General features: G+C 57.7%; 2 protein-coding genes across 2 annotated transcripts; one reads left to right on the forward strand and one right to left on the reverse strand.

The window, feature by feature from the left end:
• The first annotated feature begins 2043 nt into the window (after window positions 1–2043).
• ARMC7 (armadillo repeat containing 7) lies at window positions 2044–5110 on the forward strand. Its single transcript, XM_056137885.1, has 3 exons — window positions 2044–2201; window positions 2281–2424; window positions 4728–5110. The coding sequence occupies exons 1-3, from the start codon at window positions 2111–2113 to the stop codon at window positions 5084–5086; spliced, it is 594 nt and encodes a 197-aa protein (XP_055993860.1). The 5' UTR covers window positions 2044–2110; the 3' UTR covers window positions 5087–5110.
• Window positions 5111–6100: 990 nt separating this feature from the next.
• NT5C (5', 3'-nucleotidase, cytosolic) lies at window positions 6101–7703 on the reverse strand. Its single transcript, XM_056137883.1, has 5 exons — window positions 7471–7703; window positions 7184–7284; window positions 7054–7114; window positions 6392–6506; window positions 6101–6309 (listed from the first exon to the last, which is right to left on the reverse strand). The coding sequence occupies exons 1-5, from the start codon at window positions 7660–7662 to the stop codon at window positions 6137–6139; spliced, it is 642 nt and encodes a 213-aa protein (XP_055993858.1). The 5' UTR covers window positions 7663–7703; the 3' UTR covers window positions 6101–6136.
• Window positions 7704–13326: the final 5623 nt, after the last annotated feature.

The following is a 13326-nucleotide window of genomic DNA, read 5'->3' on the forward strand; positions in this document are numbered from 1 at the left end:
TATGAAAAGGGGTGAGTGGTGGAGGGCCTCAGAAATGCGCACTCACAAAGTGGCCAACACCCTCCTCAAGGACTGCAAGCATCAGCCGGGGCGGGGGGCCGGGGAACCCCAGCTCAGTTTGCCTAGGAAGCCATGTCCCCTGTGACCAAGAAGTCACAACACCCCCACCCCCCCTTTTTTTTTTTTTTGCTGGTGCCCTTTCCTGAGGCCATCACCTGGAGACTGGCTGTCTTCAGCCCTGGCCAGCCCCAGCAGGGGACCGAGCAGGGAACGGAAAACAGAGTGTGTTTGGATTGGACACAGAGCCTGAGGCTGCAGAGGAGCTGAAACACAGGCTTGCACTCCTTGGCTCTGCAGCTCTGACTCAGCAGGTGCTGCTCCCGGTCCTGGACCTTGTTTGTTGATTCAGGCTCAGTCAGGCTCCAACAAGAAAACCTTACCGGGAGATTCGATTTGAATTTTCCAACTTGAGTGGAGCCGCCTCCTGGGCAGCCCTACCGCGGGGGAGGGTTACCCCCACGCTCCCGGGGTTTCTTCCCAAGAGCCCTGCGTCGAGTGCCCCCTGCTGGCCAGAAACGGGAGAGCAAGAAATTCATGTTCGGGTCGGCCGGAAATTGCGGTGGGGAGCAGTTTGTGTCCAGGGCCAGAGCACAGCGGGGAGGGCGCTTGCTCTGCATGCGGACGACCCAAGTTCGATCCCCGGCATTCCATATGGTCCAGACTCAGGAGTAACACCCGAGCACCGCTGGAATCCCTTCCAGTTTAAGGATTGATCCTAGGGCCCCTCCTAGGGAAAAAAAATAAAGGTGTCATACTCAGGGCAAATTTAAAGTGCTACACATAATGCCATGTGTGGCTGCTTGCATGCGCCTTACCTACTGGTCCCCCCAGCCCCCAACTGAAGGCTTGGGGTGCTTGTCTCCACTGTGCAGCCCTGGATGTCTTTTTGGTCCTCCCATGTCTCTTATTTCTCCTGATAAGGAAAGAAATAAGTGAACATTCAAGGCTAAGCCAACCTGTGATGATTAAGTAATTATTTCTGGGCAGAATTCTTTCAATAAAATTTTCAGTAACTATTTTGGAATATCTACTGGGTACCAGGGTAAGACCTGGTTGCTGTCTTCTAGATCTGCTGAATTCTTCCGAAGGCAACCACGACCCGAGGCTGGGCGATCCCTGGCTGTCCGCATGCCAGGCCCATGGCCCAGGCCCCTGGCATATGCCTGCTGGCCAAGGTCCCAGCTCCCTTAACGTACAATCTGCGTGTGAAAGCGCCTCTGCTCCGTGCTGTTGAAGCGGTTCATGGGGAAGGAGCGTTAGGACCATCCCATATGATCTCCTGAGCACCGCCAGTAGGGGGAACCGGTTCCACAGCGAACTCTAAAGTGTTGTCCAGATTCCCAAGGTTTGGGGTACCTCCGTCTTCCTAGAAGGTGGTGTCAAAGGGGCATGAGTAGGGTGCACTCAGGGTGTACCCTGCACCTAGGGATCCCTCCTGGCGGGACTCAGGGCCCATAGGTGAGGCCAGGGCTCGAACCCCGGTCGCCCGTGTGCAAGGCGAGCGCCCTCCCAGGTCTACTAACGCGGGTCTTTTTTGTCTTTTGGATCACACGGTTACTCTTGGCTCTGCACTCAGGTGCTTGGGAGACCATGGGTCGAACCCGGGTCGCCCACGTGCAAGGCAAACGCCTACCCCCTGTCCTATCGCTCTTGCCCTGCACTAACACAGTTCTAAGCGCCCCAGGAGCGGTGGCCCGAGGCGAAGTGCGCACGCGCGCCGAGCTCAGAGCCGGGCACGCCCCTTCCGCCGGGGGCGGGGCTAAGCGCGACTTCCGGGGGAATCCCGGAACCCGGCGCCGAACCCAGCCCTAGAGCTGTGCCTTGGTGCTCCTTGTAGCGTGGTCCCCGGGTCCTGGGTTCTGGCCCCTGCCCCCGACTTAGAGTGTCAGGCACGCTGTTACACGGCCCGGGGACCCCGCCCTTCTCTCCACCTGGCAGTGGAAAGTACTGCAGAACCTGAGGCCCCGAAAGGAACCGGTTTTCCACCCGAGTTCGACTCTCCACACTCTCCTGTCCACCCGCTCCGGGACCCTCCGCTGCCCCCCCGACCATGGCCCAGAAGCCCAAGCTTGACCCGCACGTCGGGCGGCTGGGGTACCTGCAGGCGCTGGTCACGGAGTTCCAGGAGACTCAGAGCCAAGGTGAGCGCGGGGGCCCGGGGGGCAGCGGCCGGCCACGACTGCCCCCCGAGGCCTGACTCCAGGCCGGTTCCCGCTGCAGACGCCAGGGAGCAGGTCCTCGCCAACCTCGCCAACTTCGCCTATGACCCCAACAACTACCCCTATCTGCGGCAGCTGCAGGTCCTGGACTTATTCCTCGATTCGCTGTCGGAGGAGAACGAGACGCTGGTGGAGTTTGCGCTGGGTGAGTCCAGGGCCGGTGCACACGCCCACCCCACTGACCGCCGACCCCTGAGCTCGAAGTTGAGTCGTTGGCACACAGTGGGCTGAGCTTGGCCAGAGCTGGATTCTGGGGTCAGGCGGGATTTGGGGGCGCCTAATCCTTCCCCGCCCTCTTTATTCTGGGCGTGTGATGGTCGTTCCTGATGGGCAGCAGGGCACAGTCAGTACCTGGTAGGCCGCATGCTTAGCACGTGTGAGGTCCCGCTTTTGTTCCTGGTACCCCGAAACTCCTTGGATGTGCGCCACACCCCCCTCGTATCCATAGGGCCCAGATATACAGCCAGATCTTAGTAGACCCATGTGAGCGAAAGGATTTGGAACGTGGCCGGAGAGCTCAGGAGGTAAGGATTGCTGGGGTGGCGTCCCCAGCACCACGAAGGGTCCCTGCTGAGCAGTCAGGAGTGGCCTCTGAGCGCTGCTGGCTGTGCCCCCAAACAATCTGGAGTTTGTCCCTCAAAGATAAAACTCTGGCAGGGGCGAGAGAGATAGTACAGTGCGTAGGGCACTTGCCTTGCTTGCGGCCAACCCGAGGCATCCCATTAGTCCCCCAAGCACCACCAGGAGTAATTCCTGAGTGCAGAGCCAGGAATAACCCCTGAGCATCGCCGGGTGTGACCCAAAAAGCAAAAGCAAACACACACACACACACACACACACACACTCATCAAAACAAAACTCTGGCAGCCTTTGGTATTAACTTGGAGCTGTTTGCCCAAAGCACCATTGATTCTCCTAGGTACTGTGAGAAAACAGAAAGGAACCAGGAGAGGGGCCACTGAGAGAGAACAGCGGGACAAACACTTTGCAAGCGGCAGCCCTGGATTTGAGTCCCTGCACCTGAGCACCGCGGGGTATCCCCAAAACCCAATAATAAAGAAAGAAACGAGGAAAAAATTCTCAACCGCCGTGAAAGCCAGTTCGGTCTTTGGCTAACCCAGAGATTGTGGCAGCTTTGTTAGCGACATGGCCCTCCTAGGCGACCTCCCTGGGTCGCAAAACCCCTTTCTTATGTGCTTTCTCCTGCATTGCTCCTGGCTGCCACCAGATGGCAGTGAAACTCAAAAAAACAAAAACAAAAACAAAAGGCCAATAATAGTGGCCTGGTGGATTTTTTTTTGTGCTTTTGTTTTGAGGGGTGGGGGTTGGGGCCATACCTGGTGGTGCTCAGCTGCTATTTCTGGCTCTGTGTTCAGAGTGACCCTAAGGTGTGCTTGGGATCCAACCAGGGTTGGCAGGGGTCTTACCTCCTGTATTCTCTCTCCCCGCTTCCTCTTTGTTTTGGTGTTTTTAATTTTTAATTGCTGTTCATAGACTCTTTGGAAAACAGTATTTAGAAAAACTGAAGGTAGGGTGTCCTGGAGTGATAGCACAGCAGGGAGGGCACTGCCCTTGCATGTGGCAGACCAGGGTTCAATCCACAGCATTCTGTATGGTCCCCTGAGCCTCACCAGGAATGATCTCTGAGCCACAGAGCCAGGAGTAAGCCCTGAACGCCACCCCATATGCAACCCTGCCCACCCCGCAAAAATAAAAAAGAAAAAAAAAATTGAAGGTCAACATACCTCAGCAATTGTGTCCACAGGAACAAGCCCAGTCAGCAGTGGATGTGTCACTGCCTAACTGGAAACAGTCAACACTAGCACAGAAGCCACTTTGTGGCACAGTCATACTCTGTAGTAAGCTAAAGAACAGGCTATGGCTGCAGGGAATTTTTGTTTTATTTAATTTTTGCAGCTAGACCTGCCTCTGGGCCGACTAGACTGAGGAAACAGGACGGGGGCAGGTCCTGTGTTGGCTGCGTCCTGTGTTCTGTTTTTGGGGCCACACTGAACTGTGCTTACAACTTACACCCAGGCAGGCTCTGGGGACCATTTTGGGATACTGGGGATTGAACCTGGGTGAGTTGTGTGCAAGGCAATTGCCCTCCCCACTGTTCCCCTAGGCAGGCCTCTCTGGAACAATCTGGACCCTTTGTCCCTAACCGTACACCTGGGACAGGAAGGCAGAGAAAATTGCAGGCCAGGGCCGGAGTGATAGTACAGTGGGGAGGGCATTTGCCTCACATGCGGCCGACCCGGGTTCAATCCCTAGCATTCCATATGGTCCCCCAAGCACTGCCAGGAGTAATTCCTGAGTGCAGAGCCAGGAGTGAGCCCCGAGCATCACCGGGTGTGATCCAAAAAGCAAAATTATATATATGTATACATATATCACAGGCCAGGTGGGTGGGCGGGTGCAGCACTGAGGCCCCCATGCTCTCCCCAGGAGGCCTCTGCAATCTGTGCCCAGACAGGGCCAACCAGGAGCATATCGTGCAAACGGGAGGCGTTCCCCTGGTCATCAACTGCCTGTCCAGCCCCAACGAGGAGACTGTGCTGTCGGCCATCACCACCCTCATGTTCCTCAGCTCGGGCCCGGGCCGGCCGGCCGAGATCAATGCCCTGCCGGTGGTGCAGTGCATGCTGCGCTTCTCCCTTTCGGCCAGCGCCCGGCTCCGGAACCTGGCCCGGGTCTTCCTGGAGGACTTCTGCTCCCCCAGCCTGGTGGCCGAAGCCCGCAGCCGGGACGCGCAGTCTGCCCTGGGCATCCCCCTGCCCCGGGCCTCAGGCCCCCAGTGCTCCTGAAGGAACAGCTCGGGACTGGGACACACTTTTGCCCGAGGCCAGACCAGAACCCTGGCGGCTGAGGAGGCCAACGAGCACCCACCCAGCAGTCCCCACCTGGCGCCCATTCAACGTGTGACGTGTCCAGCCTCTGAGACATGGGGAAAGGAAATCAGCGGCGCTCTGCTGGAGGTGGGAGTCCAGCTCCCTGCTTCTCTGGACAGTGTCTTGAGGAGCGCGGAGGATGGAGACGGCAGGGACATCGTGCGGAACGGACCCAAGAGATCCTACTGCGGAGGGCGCTGGCCTGCATGTCGCCAACCCGCGTTTGATCCTTGCCACCCCATATGGACCCCAGTCCCGCCAGGAGTCACCTCTGAGCACAGCTGTGTGTGACCCCAAAAGAAAACAAAACCCCAGTACTGCAGGGCAGTGCCAGCTGGTGACTCAGTTCACATGGCCCTGCCCACTGCTGTGATGGGCGTGAAGGTGCGTTGGAATCCAACTCCCCAAGCCCTCCCTGAAAGTCCCAACTTTTCTCCACTGCTAGGCAGGGATGTGGGGGAAGAAGTCACTGTCCCCCGAAGTAGGTCATGGGGGGGGGGGGAGCTGCACGAAAAACGATGCTCAAAGGAGGCAGGTCCAGAAAGTGACCACAAGCACGGGGCCCAGGTTCCGGTGTCTGTGGGTCAGCAGAGGGGACCCCGGGGAAGTTAGGGTACAGAACAAGCGAGGTCAGAATGGGGGAGTGGGTGTCACTGTGATGTTCTGGCACCAGATGCCACCCTGGTGTGGCCCGATGAGTAAAGGAATGGAAAATAAAAGGTATCATGCCAAGCAGTGAGGAATCTGGTCTCTACCCGCCAAAGGCTGGCGTCCAGGGGGGCTGGAGTGGGCAGATTTGGGGACTCATGAGCCTGCATGAACCTCAGCTTTACTTCCCCAGTCAAGGGCCTTCCCAGAAAATGAGCAAAGGGTTTTATTCCAGGTTCCAGCCAATTTCCCAAGGGCTGCAGGGCCAGCCCTGTCGTGAGGCCACGACCAGCAAGGACCAGCTGGGGCCAGCTCCCCTCACTGCTGCGGGTCCCCTGGTGCCTGCTGCCCAGCCGCCCGCTTGCTGTCCACGATGTCTCTCCAATTGTCGCTCCAGGAGCTCAGGCGGCGCCTGGTGGGGGGCAGGGCCAGGTGGCGGTTGTGGCAGCAGGTGAAAAGGATGTGCTCCCAGCTCGGGGTCTCCTCCTGGCCTGGTGTGGGTGAGAGGCACGTGTCTGTGGCTCCCCTCGCTCCCCTCCCCTCTCCTCATCCCCCTCCAAGAGACCCACCAACCTCGAATGGTGTCCTTGTCATCGATAAGCAGGTCCCCCAGAACCACCGTCTTATCCCGGGTCAGGATGATGCGTTCCACGAAGCGGGGCCCCAGGTGCTTCTCCACCCATTGGTACTGTGGGGGTAGGCAAGCAGGTGGGGAGGGGCACAGACCTGGCGGAGGGGGCGATTCTGTCCCCCACCCAGCCACCATGCACTGTTCTGTGCCTTTTGAATTTTGGGGCTTTTGGGGGCCACACGAAGGGGTTGGGGGTTCAGGGACCACTCCTGGCAGATCTGGGGGGACCGTCAGGGGATTGAAGCTGATTGGCCAGGTGCAGCCCGCATTTAAGAAACCGGAGCCATGGGGCTGGAGCGATAGCACAGCGAGTAGGGTGTTTGCCTTGCAAGTGGCCGACGGGGGCTTGATTCCCAGCATCTCATATGGTCCCCCAAGCACCACTGGGAGTAATTCCTAAGTGCAGAGCCAGGAGGGGTTTGCATCGCGGGGTGTGACCCAAAAAGCAAAACTGGAGCGGGGGTGCGGCTCCCGGGTTGATTCCTGGCACCCCACATGGCCCCCCAAGCACCGCCAGGTGCGCCCTTCCCCACCCCCCATAAAACACCGGAACACCAAACTGGCTGGTGTGGAGCAAGTTGGGAGACGGGGATTGGGGGCGCACCTTCTCCCCAACACAGTGCTGGTACTTGAGCAGAGGGCTGGTGCAGATGAAGACCTCGGTGCTGTGGGGGGCAGGGGATCAGAATGGGCTCCCGGTGGCACCCGGCCTCCCCCGCGGCCTCCCGCCTCACTCGGGCATGGCGTCCATCTCCCGAACGGCGTCCAGGGCTCCGGGCAGGGGCTCCAGGTCCAGGAAGAAGCCCGGCGCTTCGTACACGCTGGCCACTTTGTCCTGCAAGGCACGAAGGCGCGGGCCTGGCTCCCCGCCCCGAGGAAAGCGGGGCTGTGGCTTTGGGGGCGCTGACCCGGGAGGGGCCCGGGCTTCCCTGGCCCGGGACGCGCCGCGGACTCGGAAGTGAGTTTTGCTGGTTTGTTAGACCGGGGGACGGGGGCGAGGGTGTCCCAGGAGGGCTCCTACCGCCAGGTCGGGCCGCAGCGCCCGGTACTGCTCGCGGGCCAGGAAGCCGCGGCGCTGCTCCAGCGGCACGTGGGGCTCCCCGGGGAAGCGGCGGCGGAAGCCGCGCAGCAGGCCGGCCTCGAAGTCGGCCAACACGCCGTCCATGTCCAGCAGCACCCGCACGGGCCGCGCGCGCGTGGCCGGGGAGGCCATGGCCGCTGCGGGGCCGAGAGGCGGCCGGGGCGCTGGGGGGTCGGGGCGCGCGGGGTGATCTGGGGGTGCAAGGCCGGGGCGCGCGGGGCGATCGGGGGATGCAACGCCGGGGCGCGCGAGACGGCCGGGGCGCGTGGGGCGGCGGCGGGAAGCGCGCGGGGCGATCGGGGCGCGGGGCGATCCGGGGGCTCAGCACCGGGACGCGCGGGGTGGTCGGGGCGCAGGGCGATCGGGGGGCACAGGGCGGGAGCGCGCGGGGCGATCAGGGGGCGCAAGGGGCGGTCGGGCGCGTGGCGATCGGGGCCGCAGCTCCGGGGCTCGCGGGGCGGTCGGGGGGCGCAGCGCCGGAGCGCGCGGGGCGACCGGGGGCGCGCGGGGCGGCCGGGCGCTGGGCGGCGACGGGAAGCGTGCGGGTCGGCCGAGCTCGCGCTTCCGGGGCGCCCGCGGGCGGGGCCGTCGGGGCTCATTTGCATGCGGCACCGCCCCCGGCGGGGTTCGGGGCGGTCTTTTGGTCCTCGCACCCCGATGGGCCTGACCCCTCACCTGCAGCCCCGGGGGCCGCGCCCGCCCTGGAGCCGACGGGGCGCTGATCCTCTCCCCCCCAGGAGGCCCGCGGTAGCCCTTGCAGGGCCGGGCAGAGCGACCACCCAAGACACCGGGCAATGAGCGCCGCGGGCAGTTTGCCTGGCACGCACCCGGCCCCGGGCCCAGTCCTCGGCGCCCCCCAGGGCTCCCCGCGCAGTTAGCGCCGGGTGCGGTGGGATCCGGGGCGTCCGCGTCCTGCTGGAGGCACCGGGGTACCCAGGCTATTTGTCCCTGAGGACAGGCGGCTCGGGGACGGGGCTGCGTGCACCCCACATCCCAGGCCGTGCTCTGGGGACCCTGTGGTGTCCAGGGGATCCAGCCCAGGCTGGCCGTGTGCAAGACAAGCACCCGATCCACTGTATTATAGCTCCAACTGCTGGTTTTCAAAGGAGGAAGCGGCGGCATTAGCAATCAGTCCTCCGCGGGTTCTTTCCTCCTGTTTTTTATTGTTTTTAGATCACACCCGGTAGTGCTAGTTGCTCAGGGTTTACTCCTGGATCCCAACTCAGGGATCACTCCTGGCAGGGACTCGGGAATGCATGGGGTGCCGGGGATAGAACCGGGCCAGCGCGGGGTAGGGCAGACTCTTTGCCACCTCGGTTGTTTCGGTTTTATTTCCAGACCACACCTTGTGACGCACTCCGAGCCTCCTGGCCGTTTCCGGTGCCAAGTACAAGAATTACTCCTGGCTCAGCGTTCAGGAGTCACTGCTGGTGGGGATCCTGGGACCAGATGGCATGCCAGGGATTGCACCCGCACCCAGTTGGTGCAAGGCAAGTGTCTTACCCGCTGTACTCTCTAGTCCAGTTTTTGTCTCTTAATAAATTTATGTAAATTTATTGCTGTGACACTGGTTGATCTTTTTCCAAAATAAGGTGTTATTGTTTGATGGGCTGGAGCGATAGCGGGTAGGGCGTTTGCCTTACACGCGGCCAACATGGCCGACCCGAGTTCGATTCCTCCGCCCCTCTCGGAGAGCCCGGCAAGCTACCGAGAGTATTTGATATGCCAGACACAGTAACAACAAAGTCTCCAATGGAGACGTTACTGGGCCCGCTCGAGCAAATCGACGATCAACGGGAGGGCCTTTACCTTTACCTTTTATTGTTTGATGGGTTCTTTGTTTTTTTTCTTTACTTTTTTTGGGAGGGTCGCACCCCCCGATGCTCAGGAATTACTCCTGGCTCTGCACTCATGAATTACTCCTGGTGATGGATTATATGGGATGCTGGGGATAAAACCTGGGTCAGCACTGAATTACACTCCTGGAGTGGCTCGGGGGAACATTTGGGCTGTATTGTAGCTCCAGCTCCAGTACAATTTCCATTCTAAATTGGGAATGTGTCTCCCTGATGTGTTTCAAATGCACATTGTAAGTCAAGATTTCCACCCATTGGGGCTGGAGCAATAGCACAGCAGGTAGGGCGTTTTGTCTTGTGGCCAACCTGGGTTCAATTCCCATTATCCCATATGGTTCCCTGAGCACCGCCGGGGGTGATTCCTGAGTGCAGAGCTAGGAGTAACCCCTGTGCATCGCTGGGTGTGACCCAAAAAGCAAACAAAACAAAACAAAACAAAACAAACACCATTTCCTCCCATTCCCAGCCAACCCATCAGCCCTTGCCTTGCCCAGTTTCCGCCCACCACCATTCCAGTCAGATCGCTGTGAATCTGCTCTCCCTGCTATTCTTCCCTCTTTTTCTGAGCTTTCTAGTATGAACACTGGGTGTGCTTAGCCAACAAGATTAATAGCGTTTCCTAAAACTGGCCAGCTCTGGGCCGGAGCCATAGCACAGTGGGGAGGGCCTTTGCCTTGCACATGGCCAATTTGAGTTCAATCCCTGGCTTCCCATGTGGTTGGTTCCCTGAGCACCACAAGGAGTGATTCTTGGTTGCAGAGCCAGGGGTCAGCCCTCAGCACTGCTGGGTGTGGCCCAAGAGCTTAAAAAAAAAAAAACCAACCTTGTAGAAATAAAACTAAACATGATGGGCAGAAGAACTGTCCCTCCCACAAGACCTTTGATTAGTCATAGGAGAAAAAAAACAGAAAATGAAAGCCGCAAGTTGTGACATAGTATTTTTGTTTTGGGGCCACACACTGCGGTACTCAAGGCTTACTCTTGGCTCTGTTCCCTGGGGTCACTCCTCACGGGGCTCAGGACCTTATGGACTGCTGGGAATCGAACCTGGGTCAACTACCTGTGAGTAAATTGCCTTACCAGCTGTACTATTGCACCGACCTCATGTGACACAAGTTCTTAGAGCTTGGCTGTGCTCAGGGATGGCGGGTGCCAGGAATTGAAGCCGTCTGCCCCTGCAAACACCTTAACCCCTCCTGTACTGTCTCCCTGCTCCCGGAAATGTTCACTCTGGTGGTATTTGGAGGGGCACCGAGCTGAAATGGGAAGGGTGCTGGCACTCTGGGCCATGTCCAGTAAGATCCAGAAAGATGGACCATCCTAACCATCTTTCTGTTCTCCCCAGAAGCCTGAGAGCCAGAGGGTTTGCACGGTGCCTGAGTCATCTCGAATCAGGGGAGGGGTGAGCTAGTTAGTGGTGATCTAGTTGAGACATCTCTTAGGAAACCCCAAATAACAAGCTGAAGCAACACAGCTGACCCCATGACACAGCCTGAAAGGCAGCTCTGTGTCCTGGAACTTAATGCCTGGGAAGTGTTTATTCAATCTTTTTTTTTTTTTTTTTTGGCTTTGGTCACACTGGGTGATGCTCAGGGGTTCTTCCTGGCTAGGAGCTCAAGGATCTATCCTGGCCGTGCTCAGGGGACTTTAGAGGATACCAGGGATGGAACCCAGGTTGATAGCACTAAGGCAAGCCCCCTCCCCGCTCTGAGCTACCCAGAAAGTGTCCTATCCTGTGTCTCACGCCCCTTGTCTGGTGCAGCACCCCACTGGCTGGGCCTTCCCTTCCTTCTGGCCCCTTTCCCGGCAACCGCAAGCCTCCTGCAGGAGCACATCTGAAGTTACTGCCTGGACAGGTACATGCTGAGTCTCCAACAGATTAGAGTTGGGGGCTGGAGCAGCAGTCCTGCGGGGAAGGCGCTTGCTTCACATACGGCTGACCCAGGTGAGGTGCCCTGCACCCCGCGGGGCCCCTGACCCTGCCAAGAGTGATCTGTGAATGCAGAGCCAGGAATAAGCGTGAGCTCTCTCGGATTGGCCAACGTCTAGTATGGGCTCAGTTACCCACTATTTCTCTTCCCATTAACATTGGTAATTGTTGGATAACATAAGGTTGTCCAGGTCAGAGCAGTAGTACAGCGGGTAGGGCATTTGCCTTGCATGTAGCCTACCCGGGTCTGATCCCCAGCTTTTCTTATTCCCCCCAGTACTGCCAGGAGTAATTCCTGAGTGCAGAGCCAGGATTCCTGAGCTTTGCCGGGTGTGACCCAAAAAGCAAAAATCAAACAAAAATACATTGGGTTGTCCTTGCTCCTCCCTAGGGAGTTTAGGTTTATTGCTACTCCTACAGCAGTGCCCCTGAGGCACACCCAATTCCATCAAGCACTAATAATCCTATATTGCTTTTCTCTTTCCTTTATGTTACTTGCATGATTTAGCAATGTCCTTTTAGTATAGACACAGGGAGACAGTTCATGCTATGCTTTGTAACATGGGAGTTAATTGACTCTGAAATAATATTTACTCTTGGGTATCCATATTTATTTGACTTAAGCCTCAGTTGCCCTTAGTTCCTAGCACTCCAAAAGCAGGGTCGCAATGAAGGGACTGGATGGACCCAGGGCAAGCTGTAAGCTACCCTGGCATCGAAAGGGATCAAGCTAAGTACCTTAAGTTAAGAGCATGGTCATGGACAAACTCTGTCATGACCAAAAAAGAATTGAATAAGGACCCTTCTGGGATTAGGAAAGACTAACCTGGCTTGAGGACTGTGGTCTGGGATATGATTTTGGCGATGCACAGGGGTTACTCCTGGCTCTGCACTCAGGAATTAACTCCTGGCAGTGCTCAGGGGGGTGCTCAGGGGACCATATGGGACGCTGGGAATCGAACCCGGGTTGGCCGAGTGCAAGGTAAATGCTCTACCTGCTGTGCTATCGCTCCAGCCCCAAGAGCCAACCTTTAAGCTTAATATATCTTACTGTGTTCATACAAAATGACTAGAAATATAAGTAAATTTACTATGATTGCTTGTATGAATCGTTTAAATGAATTACTAGCTGAAGAAAAGAGAAAGCAATACACCCTGGGTGGAATCGGGCCCTTGAGCTGATCTAGTAATCTGGAGTCTTAAACCTCAGGTGAGATTTTGTCCTTGAGTTAATCCCCTAGAATTTCCCCTGAAGGAAATTTACATCTGTTTGTTATAATGAACCCCACCTATGTGTACCCTCACCCTTCACAATTTCTGTATTACTGTGCTGTAAGGGGAAAGAGGGAACTAGAAAGAGAACTGAGAGGACATAGGATGAGGAAGAGGGACTAAAATGACTGGGACTATGTCTGTGATTGTGCTGTAAGGGAGAGATCGGACTACGCTGGGGAGGGGAGTTTGTTCCCTGGGTCCTTCATACGTCCTCCATCCCTGTTGTCCAGCCTTGGGAGGCGGCTCTCGGCCACTGAACGCTGGAGTCCCGTACCCCAGCACCTCTGGAATCTCACAGGTAATTATAATCTTGGCATCTCCAATTCTGTCTACCCCCTTTTTCTTTCTTTTGTGGGGGCTTTGCCAGGGAACCGTGAGACCCTGGGGGTGAGCTGGACCTCCTCTAGGTGGCCAGCCCCTGCTCAGTCTGACTTTTTTGGGTTTGGGGCCATACCTGGCAGTACTCAGGGGTTCTTCCTGGCTCAAGGATCACTCCTGACGGTGAGAACTGTCCATGAGATACCAGAGATTGAACCCGGGTCGGCCATGTACAAGACAAGCACCCTCTCTGCTTTGGCCTGTCAGGCTTAACCTGTTTTTTTTTTTCCTTTTTGGGTCATGTCCTATCTCTGCCCTCAGGAATTACTCCTGGGGGTGCTTAGTGGACCACATGGATTGTCGGGGATTGAACCTGGGTTGGCCGAGTGCCATCGCCCAGGCCCCTTGAACCTGGTT

This window comes from Sorex fumeus, unplaced genomic scaffold, assembly GCF_029834395.1.
Source record: "Sorex fumeus unplaced genomic scaffold, SorFum_2.1 ptg000128l, whole genome shotgun sequence".
Lineage (NCBI taxonomy): Eukaryota > Metazoa > Chordata > Mammalia > Eulipotyphla > Soricidae > Sorex > Sorex fumeus.